Source organism: Coccinella septempunctata, chromosome 5 (genome assembly GCF_907165205.1).
Source record: "Coccinella septempunctata chromosome 5, icCocSept1.1, whole genome shotgun sequence".
NCBI lineage: Eukaryota > Metazoa > Arthropoda > Insecta > Coleoptera > Coccinellidae > Coccinella > Coccinella septempunctata.
Window position 1 is genome coordinate 20,114,604 of NC_058193.1, and position 21,515 is coordinate 20,136,118.

At 36.4% G+C, this 21,515-nt stretch overlaps 2 protein-coding genes across 3 annotated transcripts in view; both read right to left on the reverse strand.

Moving 5' to 3' along the window:
• The window catches only part of LOC123312726 (neprilysin-1), a 59,770-nt gene extending 39,579 nt beyond the window's left edge, over positions 1–20,191 (reverse strand). The window contains exon 1 of one of the 2 annotated variants that reach the window (XM_044897176.1): positions 19,860–20,191. The gene's annotated coding sequence lies outside the window, so the exon portion shown is untranslated. Of the gene's footprint in view, positions 1–11,663; positions 11,783–19,859 lie in introns of those variants that run through there. The other variant, XM_044897175.1, reaches the window with a different exon arrangement.
• LOC123312727 (caspase-8) overlaps positions 18,843–21,515 on the reverse strand; it is an 81,634-nt gene continuing 78,961 nt past the window's right edge. Inside the window, exons 7-8 of the mRNA XM_044897178.1 lie at positions 20,201–20,375; positions 18,843–19,058 (exon numbers count right to left, since the gene is read on the reverse strand). Of these exons, the coding sequence (XP_044753113.1) occupies positions 18,929–19,058; positions 20,201–20,375 (305 nt within the window). The 3' untranslated portion in view covers positions 18,843–18,928. The remainder of the gene's footprint in view (positions 19,059–20,200; positions 20,376–21,515) is intronic.

The following is a 21,515-nucleotide window of genomic DNA, read 5'->3' on the forward strand; positions in this document are numbered from 1 at the left end:
GTAGCGTCCCTCCAACAACTGAAGAACAGAAGAATCATCACTTGGAACCTGGTTGAATGACCCTTCCGGTAAAAGACAAGATTTGAAATAGTACTGATTTCAGTACTGAAGGGATTTCTTACGACGAGACAAGCGTTTCCCTTTCTGTAGTACCCTTGTTGTTATTGTTCGAAATAGTATTCCACAGTATACTCTTCGCCACCTCACTGCTCGGCTCGGGTTGAAACTGCATACCAGTATCTTCGTTCCCGTTCTATTAAAAATGACCTCCAGTATGTTTCGAACGATTCAGTTGAGTTGATCTAGTCCACAACCCAACTTTGGCACAGTTAGCTTCTTCACCTTCAGCTTTGTGAAATCACTTCTCAGGTTCAAAAAGGTATCCCACATACTTCTATAGCTCGTAGAATCTCTTGGTTACCAGGTATAAAAGGTAACGAAGGCCATCAGCTAGGCTCAGAGCTTTCCCGGGACCGAAGTTGTTGTTTGAAAAGCACAGGTACAAGGCCACATTCTTCCTGATAACGAATGCTACTCCTCTGGACATATGTAGGTCTTCGGCAACAAAATGGGCTAGTGCAGTGGCGTATATAGCTATTATTTGCGGGAAGGGGGGCGGCGAGACGCTTAGCCCATCGAATGGTTAGGTTAGATACAATTTTTTAATTGGGAATGAGATTCAAAGGATAATTTTGCACCTAGTCTCCCTGTCAATAATATTCATTTCGAGGGAGGGGGAGGCGGCCCCCCTATATACGCCCCTGGGCTAGTGAATAATCTTCAGGTACAAAAAAAGAACCTGCTGCTGAATGATAACTCCAAAGATTGCTCTCCCAGTTCCTCCATAGTTTGTCATGAATTGGTCGAAACTCATCTCTTCATGCTTCGCTTTCTGGGTGGTCCTTCTCAGATGGGTTTCGTCAAACCGTCGTCAACCGCGTGTCAGATTAAGATATATGTGGTTAATTACACGTTGAAAAGTAAATATTCTCTTCATCCTTTAAGCGCGACGAAAATGTGTGGGAGGGCGTCAAAATTGCAGAAAAAAGTCACGTGTACATTCTCGAGCGCGTTGGCGTTTTTTTATTTAGAAGCTAATGATTCAAGAATAACGGAAAAAATATAATGTGACAGTTTCAGCAATCCGAAACAATAAAAATTGGCCATAAAGGTCACAAAAATCAGTTTTTTTGAATTATCTCCTCCCCTGGGCTTCAAATCTTTTCCGCATTCATTATAAAAGTTGTAGAGCATCACATTTCCTACAAATTTTGCCCCAAACAATTTTTTTTACGTTCAAACGTTTTTGAGATATATGGCGATTAATGTAAATTAGACTGGGTTTCAACATTGACCTTGGCCTTTCGTATGTGTGGCTAAGCTCCTCGCCCTTATCGCCCTCTAACTCGAAAACGGTTAAGAGTAGGCAAAATTGCTTCAGACATTGTATAGAATTTTATTATCTACAACTTTCATAATGAATACAAAAACGATTAGAGGTACAGGCATATTCGAAAAAAATGCATTTTTAACATCTTCAAAGTGTCAGATTAAGAAAACCCCTCCTGATTAGTGTCAGATTAATGGGTCCACACGTCTAAAACACCAAGATTAACCATCTGTATGTAAATCTGACACGCTCGAGTATGTACAAGTAACGATTTTTTTACATTTTCTAAGGACCGCTGTGAACTTGCGTCACGTCCAAATTGTCAGTCCCTTGAGAAGTAGCTTCCTTTAGGTCCAATTAATATATCCTCCAAAAATCTGACACGTTCGAGATTTTTTTTTCCAATTTTCCACTCTTCCGTACGGCCTGCCTCACCGCGCAAACTGTCAGATAAGCGTGAATTCATTATCAGAGACACGAGGAAATATACAATATCTTAATCTGTCACGCTCGAGTAGGTATGTACACCTGACGATTTTTTTTACATCTTTGAGAACCTACATACGCTTTCTCCACTGCTGAGAGAGCATACTTCATAGAACCTTTTTTTCTTTCTACGATCTAATCTTCAAAATCCATTAGGTTTCCACGACGCTCGAGTAAATCCCGATTTAGCAACAGTTTGATTACAAGCGGTTTGACATACGCACACATACGGAATCTTTTAGTTTGTGTCGAGGCTGAAACTATTCGATCGCAAAACTTTTCGCGGCCCCATATAAATGCATTGTACTCACTTCTGCAACTAAACAGTTGCAAAACTAAAAATTGCATGTCTACGGCAGGCCTAAATGATAATTTGGAATTACAATGGGTCCCCGGTAATCCTCCTTGTCTAACGGACATACGGATACTTAGGAACACGAAGAACATTTGAATGACATTAATGAAAACAATCCAAATAACATAAAAACAATGCAGCAATTCTCGGTTCTATTATATCCTGAATACTCATTGTACTGCGGTTTCTAATAACATAGTCGAAACTACCATTCGGTTCGAAAATGCAATTTCTTTTTTATATCGGCACGGCACTATCCTTAACTGTGGTTGCAATCGTCTTTTTATTACTCACAGCAGCAGTTCCTAGGTTCTTAATTAACATGAAAATCTTCATTCCTAGGCAACATTGGTTGCACATTACTTGACAGATATCACTTCTTTATCGTTTGACATTGTAATCAAAGATTATATTATTGACTAAAATGATGTGAGCGCCATCTGTGTTTCAAATGTGTTTCGCCCTAAGACTCTAAAACCGGTTAAAATATCAATTCGAGGGCCATTTGCAGAAACATGAAATTTTGTAAAATTTCAGATGCATATTTTGGTCAAAGAGGTTTTGAATGTTTTGATTTTCGTACCGCCTTTTGTTCATCTAGCTCGTTCTAGTTGCTGATTATTGATTTTGTTCGTCTAATTTCTTGGTGAAAACCTTTAAGTATCGTATAATTACATGGTGAATTTGTTGTATGCAGAAAGAGCATATTCAGAAATGTAAAGGTTTTATTGATTTCATGAGAGATCATACCATAAAGAAATCATAAGAAAATCATAAAGAAACTATACTGACAGGCTAACATATACAGGTTTTGTAAACCTCTGTAAGGTTGTGTGGTTCTGAACATTCTCTAAATATTATGTAAGTAACTGAAATGCTTATGCTATGATGGTATATTGAATATTGGTTTATATTAATTTCTGATATCTGTATGTATGTTGTACAAATTCAAATAAGTTTATTGATTCAAAACTACCTATTGCACAGAAATAACACCTTTTATAGCAGATCACCATATACTCTTGTGTCCTAGTCGAAGTTCTATTCGTTATCCATCGTTCGAAATTTTTGTAAATTTTTATAAATTACAAATAAAAATATAGCACATCCAACAGCGTTTTTCATTGATATCAATTGATTCCAAACAATGTTCAGATGGAAACTAACATTCTGGTCACGAAACAAAACCATACTTTTGTTTTGTCGCACAGGCTGTTTGTTTTCCGGTCTCAACAAAGTCGAAATTGAATACAAGAAATCGAATTCGAATTTCGCCTCTTCAATAACAAAACAGGAAACGGATATCAACCATTTTTTCTGTATTGACAGTTAGAAACGAGACAGTGGCGACAGTTGGAAATTTAGCAAGAATATGGCGGCTTAGAAGCACAGATTTCAATGCTGATCTCTAATTCGGAATGCAGATTGGCTCACGTCACGTCACGTTACAAAATCCGCCATATTCTTGCTAAAACGATGAAAAACGAGACCACAATTGTCGTCACTGTCTCGTTAGAGTCACTGTATTGACAGTACGTTTTCAGCGCCATCTCATTGTCAAATATTATTGTTCAAATCGTGGGATCGGAATGGGTTAGGAATAAGACACATCATTCCTTTGAGCGACGTTTCGCAACTAATTTGTTGCTTCTTCAAGTTGCGAAACGTCGCTCAAAGGAATGAAATAGTGACTTATTCCTAACCCATTCCGATCCCACGATTTGAACAATAATATTAGAAAGGAATACGAAAATAACTCAATTGAATTGTCAAATATGTTTTCACTGGCCAAAATGTAGTTGGTTTTTAGCACTAGAGATATGAGGGCGTTTCCCATCTTTCTACTCTATGATCTTTGTTTGTGATATTTTATTCAATATCTTCGTTGATATCTTAGTTTCACAGGTTACATCAGTATTATGTGAGCGCTACCCCACCTTACACTGATAATCTACAAGTTTATAACTTCAAAACGTTTTGAAACGTTCGAAAACAATGCTCGTTTGATATAAATGCACCTTAAGACAAATAATGCAAATCAGATGGTTCCACAAAGTTTCAAATGCAGAAGTCTCGCAGCGCACGAGTTCTATAACAATACTCAAGTAACTAGAGCCCGACCCAGATGGAGCGGCCATATTCTGAGGATGCAAGACACAAGACTGCCCAAAATAGCTCAATACGGCGAATTCATAGAGGAAGCTATCTGTAGGTCACGGTTGGGTCTCTTCAGTCACAGTCGCAAGTAGCCCTAAGAAATTATAAGTTTGATCGCACCGATACTTTTGTTTTTCAGTCTTTTAGTAGATAACGGGATTCAGAAATGAATGAAGTCACAGAACGAGAACGAGTCGATACGCTGAGAAGATGCGCTCATATAGTGAAAAAAACCGATTTATTACGGAAAATAGGGTAAAATCTAAATCATTTTCACATTGCCGATTGATTATGAAGGCATCGCGATATTCATTTCAGGCAGAGCCCGAAGTAATAAATAATTTCAAGCTTGTCCGTAAGCGAACCGGCAATTCGCGAAATGCCTAGGCACTTGAGCTGCATTCGTAATGAATTCGCGGGCCGTAGTAGTTGGCACGAAACTCACCACTCACGATAATCTTCGGACAAAATACTCAAATGAATTAAACATGTAACTTTATAGAAGTGGAAATACTCTTCCAACCGGGCACCTCGGAAATATCAAGTACCTAATGCGAGCTAGTCATGAAAATATTTAAAACCAACTGTAGACTGGTTTCGGGATCATTGTCCCTCATCGGTACAGTGTAGTGCTAGATTGAGGGACAATGATCCCCAAACCGGTCTACAGTTGTTTTTAGATATTTGCAACTTCTCTGTGATTTCCGACGCTTGTTCATGACTAGCTCGCATTATTAGAGCGACAATTCTACGGAATTGTCGTTCTCAAATTTGAAAAGAGTGTAACTGATCAAAACATAAGCATAAGCATGATCCATGGCGTTAAATTGAAAAATTCACATTTTTCCTATTTATTCGTACTGAAAATTGATGTGACCCTGATGTCCAAATCAACTGTCTCAAATGTGTTTGGCGACACTAAGCAACTATCTCACTTCAGTATTTGGAATGTTTTCATCTATTCCTATCTCTCACCAACCTAAAATTTTCTATTCTTATCTGAAAAAAATCTTTTTTTGGTGGACTATTCCAATCCACTGAGGTAAATTTTCGGAAATAGGTTTGAAAATCATATGAAAATTCAGTGCAAGCGAGGAATCGAGGAAAGAATTTCGGGTCTTGGGGGGGCACGTGCCCCCTGTGCCCCCCCCTGGATCCGCTACTGCATGTATCTATGTTCTAAGGACTGAATGGGCCGTTACCAACATATATATTTTATTGTAATGATAGTTTTAATGTCTGGAAATATAATGTAAGGAAGGTTTTCAACGGCTTGTCTGCATGCCGTTAAAAACCTTCCTTACAATACAGGGTCTTTCACGAGGAACCTCACCCATATTTATACGAGAAACTACTGAACGTATTTTCATGAAATGCAGCACTTATAAGTATTTCACGATGCTGATGAAATCTAAAATATTTTCAAGGCATGAGCACCTCCGGTTTTTCCGGAAATGACGTCAACTTCCGTTTTTCAAATTAGAACATCATTTTTTTATTGCAGGAATAGATTCCTTAGAAAATTTCAAGTTATTTTGCTGTAACATTTTTCAGTTTTGGTTGAAAAATTCTCTTTGAGTGGGAAAATTCGAAAAAAAAATCGAAAATAGAGCTCCGCTGAAACAAGAATAACTTCGAGGGTTTTGGATGGAAAATTGTCATTTTTGGGATTTTTCAAGATGTAAGATTGATGTATCCACTTTAAAAATCGAAATCGCGATTCATGATACAGGGGGTGAAAAAACCGCTTTCAAAGTTAGGGATGACAAAATCGTGAAAAATCAATTTGTTCAAATTAGAACCCCATTTTTTTTATGGCAGATATTGAATCTACGTTAAAAAATAATGTGAGTGTATGCATCACACCCTTGCCCTAAAGTGGATATTTTCTGAGTTATTCACAAAAAACTGTTTTTCGTCTTGAATTTTCAGCTATTTCTTTTCCCTTCACGCCAAAAAGATGAAATTTTCAGGAACTGTTACTTAAACCATGTTTTAGATTTTACTACCCTAATATGCAAGAGAAAAAAGTTACAGGTTGTTCCTAAATAGATGGCGAATTTTGATTCGAATTTGTATCGGAAACCTCTTTATTTCAACTAATCGGCCATCGGTTTTCTCTCCAGTGATAAATAAATAATTCCTTATGAACCATATGCAAAAACTTACCATGTTTTACATTCTTTTTTTTTAATGATAGATATCATTAATTACATCTGCCAAATTCCTCTTTATTCAGTAGCATTTTGTGTTTACTATTAATTCGGTGATAATTCGTATTAAGTTATAAAATCGATCACTATGCCTAATTTTACCAATGAAGATTATTCAAATCTCATTCTACTTCATGGAGAATGTAATAAAGTTGTAGATAGAACGATTCGACTGTTCATTGAGAGGTTTCCTGACCGACCCAGACCAACGGGAGATACCATTAACAGAACCATGACAAACTTGAGAAATGTTGGATCTTTCGTTAAGAAAACTATACACAGAGAAAAAAGTGTAGTAGAAGATGAGAACAACGAAATTACAGTTCTTGCATATTTTCGTGTGAATCCTCAAAATTCTCTCAAAGATGCCGAGATTGATCTGGGATTATCTCAATCGAGTGTTTGGAGAATATTAAAAAAACATAAAATGCACCCATATAAATTCAATAGGGTACAGCATTTGAAGGAAACTGATTTCGTCAGGAGAACAGAGTTTTGCGAAGCTATGATGATTCGATTTCAAGAGAATGAAAACTTTTTGGACTGTATAATTTGGACAGATGAATCTAAATTCACAAAGAATGGTTCTTTCAATAGGCATAACAGTCATTATTGGGATGAAGAGAACAACCACCACTTCAGACAATGGAACTTTCAAGAGACATGGAGTTTCAATGTTTTTTGCGCCATCCAAAATAATGCAATTCTCGATGTTCACATTTATGATGGGTCTTTAAACTGGTGAGATAGAACACTACACATGTTTGCATTATTTAAAGAATGTTCTCCCTTAGGAGATAGATATTCTGACATATTGACTCAAATAATTGAGCCGCTAGTACAGAATCATAATGACTTATGGTATCAACAAGATGGCAATTCAGTCAATGTGTCAAATATCCTCTACAGGCTATTTGCAGATCGATGGTTGGCGAACAATGGTCCACATCTTTGGCCACCACGTTCTCCCGATTTAACTCCTTTAGACTATTATGTTTGGGGTAGGATAAAAAATATTGTCTACTCAACTCCCCTGACTGATAAAGAGGACTGCATAGAACGAGTCAGAAATGCGTTCAGGTTTGTTTAGATTTTTAGATTCATAGTTTTGAAACTCAATTTGGTTTTTAAACACTTTTGCAGATCTCTTCCTCCCGATGAAATAAGAAGAGCAACGCACGAAGCATTCCTGAGACGTATAAATAAATGTCTAGAAATTAACGGTCAAAACTTTGAGCATCTTCTCTAGTTATAACTGCGAGAGTTTGCCATGGTTCTCCTAATAGTAACTTGAAGTCGGTTTCAAGAAGGGGTGAAAAATTTACAGCATGGTTTAAGTAACAGTTCCTGAAAATTTCATCTTTTTGGCGTGAAGGGAAAAGAAATAGCTCTAAATTCAAGACGAAAAACAGTTGTTTGTGAATAACTCAGAAAATATCCATTTTAGGACAAGGGTGTCATGCATACACTCACATTATTTTTTAACGTAGCTTCAATATCTGCCATAAAAAAATGGGGTTCTAATTTGAAAAAATTGATTTTTCACGATTTTGTCATCCCTAACTTTGAAAGCGATTTTTTCACCCCCTGTATCATGAATCGCGATTTCGATTTTTAAAGTGTATACATCAATCTTACATCTTGAAAAATCCCAAAAATGCAAATTTTCCATCCAAAAACCTCGAAGTTATTCTTGTTTCAGCGGAGCTCTATTTTCGATTTTTTTTTCCCGTTCAGAGAGAATTTTCCAACCAGAACTGGAAAATGTTACATCAAAATAACTTGAAATTTTCTAACGAATCTATTTCTGCAATAAAAAAATGGTGTTCTAATTTGAAAAACGGAAGTTGACGTCATTTCCGGAAAAACCGGAGGTGCTCATGCCTTGAAAATATTTTAGATTTCATCAGCATCGTGAAATACTTATAAGTGCTGAATTTCATGAAAATACGTTCAGTAGTTTCCCGTATAAATATGGGTGAGGTTCCTCGTGAAAGACCCTGTATATATTTTATATTTTCCATATATCAATAATTCCTGAATGAAGTATAATTATTAATTTTAATATTTTTAATGTTTTTGAACACCTGAATTCATGTCGTTTATGTTGGTTTTTAAATCCAACATAATAATAGTGACTACTTTGAAATTTTTTTTATGAATTCGTCTTAGTTATCTATATAACTGCGAATATCGCAGTTAACTATTGAAATTTCGGAAGGTGTTGAAATTTATTTTGTGCTCGATTGTAAGAGTGCAGTGTTGCAAATATTAAACGAATGAGTCCACTCACCATCCACCCTCAAAGCGTAATCAGAAATTTCTTTAATGTGGAGGCGGGGGCATTCCCTCTAATATACAGGGTGTTTCAAAATAAGGTGACCTCGTCTCTAGGATAAGTGGAAAACTGAAAAATAAATGAGGTTTGCTTAGTGAAAACCATTTGTTACGCCTTCCGTATTCAAGATAAAGAGCGTCAAAGAAAAAAAAGTTAATACAAGAAAGGAAAGCCCTCAATCCCCATTTTTAACATGCATTCGTTTTATCGATGGGGTCTCATTCACGCGACAAAAAATTTTCACTTAACACTTCATAATTACTATATACCAGCAAATCGTTGATTTCATTTTTAATTGATTTTGTTTCAGAGATTGGGAGTGAAAACCCTAAAAAGTTTATGAAGAGATCGGTTATTACTGCATAGTTTTCAAATCAAAATATTCCGAAAAAAATGGACACAGTATCGACTATAACCAAGAGTACCTTTTTGGTGTAAAATTGAATTATGTTCAGGTTCACTTGAAATTTTTATTAATAAATCAAACCTAAAAATTTTTGTGTTCGATAAATCTTGGAACTAACCTTGCCTTCTATGAGAGTCAGATATAAAAACAAATTCATGGAATGATTCAGCTTCCAAAACATATTCGTATAGAATATTATATCAATGTTGAGGCAAAATCATAAAAAATGTGTATCATTTATCTTAACTACGGATAGCCTCATGAAAATTTTTTATTAATGTGCAAACCACAAATAATTTTTATTTTTCAACCTAACCTAACCTAACCTAACCTATGCTAGAGACGGGGTCATCTTTTTTTGAAACGCCCTGTATTTAATAAATATTTCAATACATTCGTGCACTTGTTGGACGAAATTACTTCAGAATTCGATGGAAAATCCCACAATGTACTAATTGATTCGATTGAGCCTACCATTTGAAAAAAGACTTTGATAGCTATCAGGGGTTTTCCACGGTGGGTGGCCTATTAGACGTTTATGGTGAACGATTCATAGTATTGTTCTGAAAGTTTGGGTAATAGGGTTTACCCTTCTGATCTATCTAATTGAAATATTCTCAATATTGAAGAGTTGCCGCTTATACGAAAAAATACTACAGACTTCGTTATTTCAATTGAGACACCCTATTTTTTTCTTTTCTATTCCCATCTGAGTATTTTTCCTACTTCCCTATACCTATTCCTGATACTTTCGGAAGTATTAATGGTTTTCCACAAAATAATACCAAAAACATGAACACAATGAAATAGGCACAGAAAAGACATTTCATATTTTGAGAAGCTGAAATTTCGAAAATTTATCCCTGAGATCCCGAGGATCAGTTTCGTGTAGAAAAAACTTGGTTCGTGAGATATATACAGGCATCAAAACTCTGAAAGAAAGTGCGGGTTTTCAGTTCTGAGTAATGAGAACTTTTCAAAATTGCCAAAATCTTGTTTTGCTAAGAACTCAAAAACGAAGGTTTCTGGGTAGCTATCGTTCTCACCATTCTTTGTTTCCCTGAAATAAAACTTAGAGAGGGACCATGTGTTTAGTTCTAGACTCTCAGTCCCCTCACTGGACTGGAAATTTAAATTTGTACAACCTGTATAGAAACGCAACGGTAGCGAGACATAATCGTTATCTTGAAAAAAAATTTCCTAACAAGTGCGGAAAGTAGTACTTTCTCGCACGAAACTGCAATTAGCAGTTAGAATAAGGAACATTAATTATTCTACAAGCGTTTCAATAATCTTTAATATTTGGGTGCGGGAAAAGCCCGCATATGAGTGCGGAAATGTGACTCTTTGCGACTTGAAATGAGTGCGGGAAAAGGATTGAACGCACACGTTTGTAGAAAAAATATTTTATTTCTGCAAAGACATTATTTTTTAGTATTTCACTCATAGCTAATTCAGCCAACTAGGTATTTCAGACTTACGTCCAGTTTCATGATCAAATTTAAAGTCACTTTAAGCTTAAAGCTTTCTTTAGTGTCATTTTTAGTAGGGTTAAAGGAAGCCTTTAAATTAAAGCGACTTAGGTTTGATTATGAAACCCGCCGTTATCCATTTATTCTTAATACTACCTACTTTAAGTTACATTTCATTCATTTGGATGAAGCCTTATGTAAGTGAAAATTTTATATGAACGAAGCTGCAGCAAAGTGCTGCTTCACAACAAGACCGAATATTTCTCAGTTAAGTACCTAAATAAGGACATATATCAAAATTTCATGAAAATTCTTATTATGCGGAAGCCAAAAAGATTTGAGGTTTTAATATATTGAAATCTCCCTCTGGGAAAATCTAAAACAATTGAAGCAATTTTTATATATCAGTTGGCTGTTCGATGTTTGCCTATTTCAAAAAGGAAATTGAGAGGATTATTTTTCAAAAAACCTCATCAAAGCGCAACTTTTTTCCAACATTTTCTAAATAGAAATGAATGAGAGGTACGTTGGTGACAAATACAATATCCTAATAGATTTGATGAGATTACAAGAATTTTTGAAATACGAAGAGAAATTCCATGATCCTTTCATTCAAAAAGCTCAAAATTAATGATATGATTCAATTATAGCGACTGATAGATGTTTTCTGAAGATTTCTAATCAAGAGTAATTCAGCGGAAAAATAACCACTACGTTAATCAAAGTCAAATTGTAAACACTCTCGTAACCTACATTTATAATTCATCGTTTTTCAAATTTAATCATAGAGAAAAGGAACAAAACTGTGCAGAAGGACATGACATCACGTGCAAATTGATACATTACCATTTGAGATCAGAAGAAAAACGGTGAAAATTCTTCAGAACATTTTCTTAATAGGAATATAAACAATGATATTACGAAGTCTATCGATTGAAAGGTGTTGTATTTCGGCTCATGTCTTGCGTTAAACTGATGGAAAATTGTGCAGAATCGTGTGCTTTCATACCTCACCACCTGTGCTTCGGGAAAAATCGTTAGGGTGGCGTAGATTGCCGATGGGAGTTCCATGCTCGGTGTTCCACCCCCAGTTCATTTTATGTTAGTCTACACACAATTTATTCGGAAATAAAATTATATTTGATATGAATCGAGATGGTGTAGCATCACAAAATTGAGCCTTTATACACGCCGAAACTAAATGGTGTGATTTTTCAAATATATATATTTAAAAATCGGCAAAATTAGAGCAACCTATAAAATCTCAAAGAAGATTTTGTAGTTCAATTTCTCTTGAGCCTTTTGACTGATTTCAGATTTTTTTTTAATTGTAGCATGAATTTTAAGAAACATAACTGTTCAGATGCCGTCTTCAATGACTTGGTTTTTTGTTATACACAGAGGTACCTGAAGGAGAATTTTTGCCGATACTCAGACCTCCTCATCGCTATTCTGAACATTCCTTTCCTTATTGATTCATTCATAATAATAGTTATTTAATCAACTAATTCATTAATGATAATGACATCGATTAATCATTGAGATTTTTTAACGTGTGCGTCTGCCTCTTTTCCGATGCCAATCCACTCTTACGAGGATATATTGAAAATTTTTTAGCCTACTATAGAACTAAACAAAATTTCAATGTCAAAATATTTTATTACTCAACATATTCACCTCTTAATTGGACATTTATTAGAGCAAACCTACAACTCTCTAGTCTCTAGACCTTCCTTCTTGCTCTGCAAACCATCAGACCTCCACAGCTTTTATTACCACCTCGTTGGAAGAAAATTTACGCCCTTTTAAACTTTTTTTCAGTTGAGGAAAGAGATGATAGTCGGATGGAGCTAAATCTGGTGAATAAGGGGGGTGGAGTGTTCTAGTAATTCAAACCCTAAATCACGAATGGCAACATGAGATTTGTGTGCAGGGGCTTTGTCCTGCAAAAACAAAACACCTTTGGGTATAGCTTTCCGCGTCTTTTCTCTTTAATTCTTTCCCGTAGAGTGGTCAGTAATGTCGAATAGTAATCTCCGGTTATTGTTCTACCCTTATGCAAAAAATCAATCATGATTACTCATTGGCAATCCCAAAAAACTGAAGCAATAACTTTCCCAGCAGATCTTTGGACACGAAACTTCTCAGGTCTTGGAGAACCAGAGTATCGCCATTCCATCGATTGTTGCTTTGTTTCTGGATCGTAGAAATGTACCCAAGTCTCATCCTTAGTAACAATTCGGTTTGAAGTCAACATAGACATAGAGACATGGACTGAGCAATGTCAGCATGAAATTGGCTTTTTTACAGAAAGAGAGAATAAATGATCGTCGGGCATTTACCTGTCTCTTTTTTGTTCACATAGAGGTGAGTGTGGACCAATCAAAATTCTAGAAAAAGACAATTTCATGCCTGATATTCAGTTTCTCCTTGTCAATTTTTTTGACCGTATTTCATGCATAGATAGAAAGCGAAGGCACAGTTCAGGTCTATATGTCTACATCGTTTTCAAATCGAGCACAGATCGAACGCGATGCTTCTACCCTTGCACGCTTTTTGGTCAACATTCAAACATTTGGGGATCCATTTTGCAGCAATTTTTCCCATGCCCAAATTGACGTGAACTATATGATGAACGTATGAATTATTCAGTGCTTCAGATATCCCAATTCGACGGTCTGATAAAATCATGTCATGAACTGCATCGATATTTTCGGGGACTGATACAGAAACTGGACTTCTCGATCGGTCATCATGTTCAATGGAAATTTTATCTATTTTGGAGCTTGCAGTCGATTTTTCACGGTCGCATACGAAGGACATTGATCACCAAGGGTATTAAGCATATCTTCGTAAGTCTGCTTACCTCTTTATCCTTTTAAATACAGAAACAGGTACTTGATGATGGCTCGATACACTCCAATTTTTCGATTTTTACAATTTCGGTGGACATCTTCTTTCTTTTAATTTATTGCGTAACTCTGGTTTACTTTTTTGACCTCAAACTTATTCACACTGACACTTCTAATGAGTTATTGTTCGTTGCTATGGTAACGCAAAATTTTTTTTATGAATGGAACTGGTCTAGGCTAACTATATAGATATCAATACATCCTAGTACTTTCTCGCACGCTTTAAAATTTCACCATGGTTATCTGAGATGGTTATATGTTTTTCTTTGATCAAATATTGAAAATTAATTAAATATTCTAATCGTCTATCACCAGGAAGACAGTTAAATCAGCCAACTTGCAGTATTCTTAATTTCAATACTGAAGGGATTTCCGACGACGAGAGTGATCCTCCACAGTGTAATTATTTTTCTGTCCAAAGTAAACGGACTATAATTTTGATTGACCTCAGTCTATCGTGAATTTTTAAGATCGTTACCGGTGTTAGCGCAATTCAAGTCAATTTTAATTTTTCAAATATTCGCGCTGGCTCCCGCAACATAGTTTCTTAGACAGACACGCTACATGTGTTGGGGGAAGAGATAACGATTCATTCTGCGTGGGTCTTTTCGTATCGAATAAGTTTTTCCGTTGTCTTCGTGGGTGGATTTTTCAAAAATTTCGGCGAAAATTAAGGTGAACGTGGTCGGTGGTGTTAAATAACAGAACCAGAGAGGGAACCCCCAGGAAGATTGCCTGCCAATCCTAAGTTAGGTGTCGAAAAAAAGATTGTGGTGTTAGCGATTATTTTCCTTATTTCAAAACAGTCCACTCTTACTTCGAAAGCTAACAACAGGTGTGTCAAAGCGATTGTGAATTAAAATGGTGTATTCCGTAGAAAAAACGGTGAAATGATAAAACTATTTTTTTTTAATAACGACTCTGCGCATAGCCTACTAGAATTAGTACTTCTAGTAGGCTATGCTCTGCGCGAAGAACAGCGGCTTTATTTAACTAACGTCATACGGGCTGCTTACATCGTGCAACTGGTTGCCAAATTTGACGCTACTGGTTCAGTACTTAACGTTACTGGTTCAGTTCACACCTGTTGTTGTTGTTAGCTTTTCTACGTAGGAAACAAAGAGAGTGAAGTATATTTCTTATCCCATAGTGATTGGAAAAATTACATCGAATTATTTTGTTTGGGGACATCTTTTGACGTATATTTGAGACTTCAACGAGCAAACCCCTAAGAGGGGGCGCTTCAACCCTTCAAAATTGAATAGGGGAGAGGGGTTGAGTGATACTTCATTTGAAAGGTCTTGGAAGCCTCTTCACAACGGTGTATAAAAAACGTTCTTTTGATGAACCGTTTTCGGCAAACATAAATTTTTTAGCTCAAAGGAGCTACCTTGAATATTATGGTTATTTTTACAACGTACAACCCCATTTTCATTGAACCCTTTTCACAAACTTTTGCTACCGTACAAGCAATGGTGGGTCTTGAGAGCAGGCCCGTATCTAGGGAGTGGCAAAGGTGGTACTGGCTCAAGGTCCGCGGGGGGCCAATGAAAGTTCACAACTCGGGTTTCTTCTCGCAACGTGCGCTGCCGAGTGCCTCTAGAAATCTGGAAACATAAATATTTGTGGCCGGCCCTAGATTTTGACATACCTAATAATGCTAAAATAATCACAAGATCAGCAAAACTTCAATTTAAGAATTTTATTAAGAAATAATATAAATACGGTTATGTTAAAACGTGCCGCAATCAAGTCATAAATATTTCTGACAAAATTTTATAACAATCGGTTTTTAAGACCTTCAGATCAGGCTTTGATATTCCAGAAATTGTTTTCTTTTTCGAATCACCAATCAGAATTTTGAACCCCAAGAAGAGGTAAAAATATATAAATACGAGACATCCTAAATATTTCTATTCTGACGAAAAAACTATTGTGACGAGGCAGATTTTGCCCCGCCACGAAAAGGAAATTTCTTTACCTATACTTGTATAATAAGACCTATCAACCGAAATATTTTCGAAGAAAACGGTTATGTTATCATAGGGGGTCTTTACCGATTGATATTATGTCATTGTTTTCCACCGACCAGTACCATATTTGTAGCGGAAACCGTAAATGTCTTTTGTTTTCAGAATATTTTAGAATTCTTTCCGTTCAACCGTACTTTCTCTGACTCGAGAGAGGTCTTTCAACTTGTTCAGTTTTTCCTTCTCTTCAATTGTTTCTGTCTCTTTCCGAGCCGGCTGATTGACCGAACAATTGGAGTGCATCAAATGGGGAGGTGAGTTGCCGATAGTGGGGCAGTTTTCCCGAGGAGTGGTACTTCTTCGAGCCCTGCGCGGAAGGTCAAGAGCGGGGTCAGTGGAGATCGAGCTGCCGAGAAAAGTGCGTAAGGTGTTATTAACGTGAGTTGGAAATTACGTCAAGAAATTTGAAAGTTTAAGGCAAGACACTTGTAGCATTATTGTTCCTTTCGTAGTGCATACCTGAGGGCTATTTTCCGCTTTCTTGAGTCCGTTGGACTGGCTGAAAATACTTACCTACCGTTTAAACTTGATCTAGTGATCGTAGACTGTGTAGGGTGCCGGCTTCCGCGTCCGTTATTCGACCGCCGTTGGGTCCCCGGAGGACTTGGTGTTCCTACCGTTTTTTGGTGCTTATTTTGTTAATAGATTGCCGACTTCCGACCGATCAAGTTACAGGTTGACAGCTTCTTCCGACCTGCTGTCTGATTGGCAGCCATTTTGAGGGTCACAGAGAGAGAGAAGGAGAGAGAGAGAGAGAAGGAGAAAGAGAGAGAAGGAGAGAGAGAAAGAAGGAGAGAGAGAGAGAGAGAGAAGGAGAGAGAGAGAGAGAGAGCACTGCAATTGGACTGAGACCAGCCACTGAACCGTCTATTTCCACCGTACTCCTCTGGAGTGACCGCACAAAACTTGACCTTATTTACCGTCTATTTCCACCGTACTCCTCTGGAGTGACCGTACAACATTTAACCGTATTTACCTTCTATTTCAACCGTATTTTCCTGGAGAGACCGTATTTCATCAGCCGCCCCCACACCGACCAGGCCGTCGGTTGACATCAATATTTGTTATTATTACTTGTACATTTCTGTATATAATTTAATCCAGTAGAAATAAAGGACTAAACTTTTTCTTTGTTGCCAGTAATTTTTGCCAGTGAGAGACAGTTCCCTAAATCAGTTAGAACTAGATTTTCGTTAGAAGAGGTAGGTACTCTTTTTGAACAATTAAAAACCGTCAGAAAGCAGAGACCAAGAAGACGCTACCACCCTAGTTTTCACTGCTACCCTTCTCCACTGATCATTCAAGTCTACCCGGGCTCTCTAATTTTTGGAGATTCTGTGAGAGACTTGGGGTTCCACTGATTGACCCACTGGCGCCCGAGCAAAGGTAAAGAGCGTCCAGGGTGAGAGAAAAAGCCCATCACACTATCCCAGGTGACCATATGTCATAACAGTTATGGAGCAGAATTGTGCCCACGCTCCTTGTTTTATAACAGATATATCAAACTAAACTAAGAGTACAAATACAGAGCGCTTATGTAGCAGCAATGCTCCTATGTCCGCCTCAAACAAGGAAGACATCTCCTTTCTGAAAAGAGCATAAATAGTGCAAACATGGATCATGCAAATATTTATTTCATGGGAGATCTATATGAATTACCTTCATGTGTTATGTTTCATTTGTTATTGAGAACGCTTAATCATCAAAAAGTAAAAAATTATGGAAATTAATATAAACAATTGCTATAATATTGAACTCGAATTAAAATGTTTCATTTAGTGTGCCTTTATCTATCATTGTTGAAGAGAGAATTCAAAAATATCTCACATCAATTCGGTGAGGTATGTAAACGAATGAACTCATGTTCAAAAACAATATACTTTCATGAATTTCTGATCACAAAATTGATGTCGAAAGGTTAGCGCACATGTTAATAGAACTAAAAAGAATAAATTACATCATGCAAACTGCTGGGTTCATGATTACTATTCTCCAAGAAAGATAAGGTCAGGTCTTTCTGGTCTTTGCACTTTCATGCATTCCATAAAAAAATTAATCAACAGTTCACTTATCTTTTGGCTGAGGTGCTTTTACTTGGATATCGGTGAGAAATTATTGGAATTTACTTTGAAATTTAAGAAATCGTTCTCGAGAGTTAAAATGTTTTTATGTAGATTTAAATCATTTATGAGATCCCTAAATTGTCAAGCACACAATTGTTATAGAGTTAGAGTTTTATACTTTTCACTTTTCATTACTGATTTCTTATTCACTTGAGTCAGAAAAAATTATTCGAATTGTGCCCCCTTTCAAATAACTGTTTGATCTGAAACTCGGCACTTGTCTTCAGTTTCAGTCACAATACAATTTTGTATTGTGATTTTTTTTCAACTATTGTCTCGATAACATAGGCCATGGGCAATGTGAGTCCAGTTCTAACAATTTAGCCTGATTTTGTCCGCAACAATATCATCTTATAAGTACTTTCATACATTTGGATATGCTACTGTCATAGCGAAACACGTGTAGTTTAAATAATAACTTCATTGAGTGAACTATATCCTAGAGAGAATCAGGTAATTCAGTTTCTGGCTCAATAGAATTATTGAAGTCTTGTCCGAAAAAGCGATACTAATCTTCGTGTTCCAGAAAGTTGTGTTATGGTAAACTTACTTTTTGCCTTAATGCCAAATAATACGTTAGTTAATATTGACGCCATGAAATCAGACCACGTGTTCATTCCAGTTATTGCCGTCATTGCAGCCAACTAAAAGAGAACAGGCCAACACATGCGGTAACAAGATTTTTTAAGACCACCTACTCAAAATACCCCCAAAGGTGAAAGAATCTGAAACCGGTTTTTGACTTGAATTCGGGGAATTATGGGCCTAACTTACCTGCGGCCAACCATAGGTAGCTTTATTTATCTCCAAAAAATAATAGTTGCTCGCTTTGAAAACCGGATATTGGAATATGATTGGTACAACTGCAAACTTGTGAGGAGCAAGCCTTGTTTCAAAAAGTAAACTGGAAATAAGTCAGGTAAAATTTCAGGGCTGGTCATGCAAAAATAAACTCCGACATCCTTAAAAATATTTTTAGTAGAAACATTACATACAAAGTACTGAACATATATAAATATTGCAATGTAGTCGTAGTCGAAGTATTATCATATATACAATTCTTTTTTAAGTGTTGTTTTTGTGTATGACAACATGGAATAGTATTTACCATCCTTTTTCCATTTCAAAGTGGAAACTGTGTCTGTTACAAGAGTGCAGATGTCCAAAAAATGCTTCCTGCAAAAAATCAAAGGCCAGATTAGTATATTGCAGAAAATCTATGAGCGGTTAACTTTCTCTTTGTCAGAAAACTTCGCTTCAAACAGGTGATACAACAGGAAAACTGATAGCGTATTCTACCGAAATGCTCTGGGAGAACTGCTCTGACGCCTGTGTCGAACATAATTCGCTATATGAACCTATACATATTTCATTTCAATCTTCATATGCTCTTTTCGTTTGTTTTTTCTTATTCAGTTTTTGATCACTTAATTTGTTATTGTTGATTGAATTGATTTTTTTTATTGCATGTGTTTTTGCGACCTTTCATTGGTGTTCATATGAGTCTTTTGTTTCATCAGTATTATATTTTTGTAATTTTGTATTGTTTTAGACTGAAGACGGCCCAATGAAGGTGACGAAACGTTGCTGAAAGAACAGTTTGTATATGTTCCTTGGACCGATTAGAGTTCCTATTGAATCTCCATCTTCAGGCACAGCTAATTATGTAAGTATTAACCTACTTGAGTACTCAAAGGTACGACTCAAGGTTGACTCTCACTATACCTTCTCTCAGTCTACACTGTTACTGAAAATGGAAGTAAGCACACTATACTTTCGATCTTCTTTTCCATATCCATACCGACCACACCATATTGTTGCCAACGTATTTTCGACGAGAAATAATATTTTTTTATGGATCTTCAACGGCCTTTATCTTTTGAACTGAGCCGATTCGGAAAAAATGGTAAAGGAAAGAGTGTTCCTTTTGACCTCAAGAATCTACTGTTAAAATATATGTACCAGTCAAAGGCTTACCCTGTATATGGAGGGTATAGTGAGAATCAACCTCAGAGTGGTTGACATAACATCCTTTAGAAGCAACACAGCCATCGTTCAGTGTATAACGGCGGTGTGCGTACTTTTAGGCTCGGCGCAAATTGAACCCAGTACGAGTGGTGAGTCTATGAAACACAGTTTTGCATGTTCTCAAAAAGTGAGGTTCGCACTAACTTGAAGTCGGGAGCTATTGCACAATAATAAATTAAAAACCAGAGAGGTTGCTCTTAACTCCCTGCATGCCGCTTGGCTTTCAGAAAATAAATCCTGAAGTTGAAAACGAGTAACCCAAATTCTGCTGACTATATAGTTGAACTTACTTGTCTGCATATTTTTCAATTTGGTCGCAAAGAGCTTGAATAAACCATGAACCCTTTTTCTTATGCCTGATCGAAGCAAATCCAGGCACTGTGGATGAAAACACAAGAAAGTTCGGCGATTTGGGATCTGCGCCATTGGAAGAATTACCATCTGTAGTTAATTCTTCATCGTAAACTGAAAAAATTAAAAAATCTGATACTTAGCTGAAAAACTGTTTCGAAAGGACCCCGCACACTTACTTAGGAAAAGCGGGTCCAGTGAATTTTCCCCATTTTTACATATTATATTGATATCAACCGTAAGAACAATATATCAGATTTTCACGAGGGTCTTACATCTGGTTTGTTCCATAGGGCGTTCCAAAATTTTAGCTACGGAAAAATGAATCTTTAAATTTTGATGATAATTCTTCAAATTTTCAGAATTTCATCATGATGACTTGGGTTCTGCATAACAAGATATCACAGATATCCAAACACCGTCCACCACGTTAAGTTTCGCTATACAGGCTGTTCCATGAAGCTGTATAAGTAACTGAATGTAACTTTGTTAGTGACATTGGGACCATCCTGAGTTTTTCAAAATATGATACCATGATGTATGTCCACCTCTGTAGGAAGTTTCATTAATGTACAAACAACAGTTGCAAAATTATTCAGGTTTAAATTCGGATTTCATACAATTTTTCTTTAAAACTTGTCTGTAGTTGAGATTACTGTCAATTATTTGATTTTTTATTAATTCTGTAGGCTACTTAAACGGTTGGTTTGCTTTCCTTCTGTTAAGTAGTTTTCAGGTAGTTTTTTTTAATCGTTGCGACCATTATTGGTATAAAGTTATAGAAGGTGAATGTGAAAAGACAGCAGTGAATGCGCGAAATAAATATGCATGTTTCCTATGTGATCATAAGTTTCCATTAAATAACCTGATGATGTCGATAAAAGAAATCTGGCTGTTTTGAATCGTGAAGTATTAGAATTACCGGTAGTTGAAGTAACCCAATTAACGAGATTGTGCATTAATTGTTTGAAAGAGATAACTGAAGAAATCAACGACATAAATGATGATTCTACAGTACCAGTTAAATTAAATACTTTGTATCAAACTCCAAGTCATGCGTGCTTCATTTGCAATGAAGACGGTGAAGATCTTTGCAGGTTAACACTGAAGTGAGTGAAAATTTTCATAGCACATGACTTATATATAGTAATATATAAATTCTAGCATTCTCAGTAGAGAATGCTAGAATTTGCAGACACCACATGATTGAGAATCTTTTTATACCTCGTCCTCTCCTTGTCGGTTTACGATACA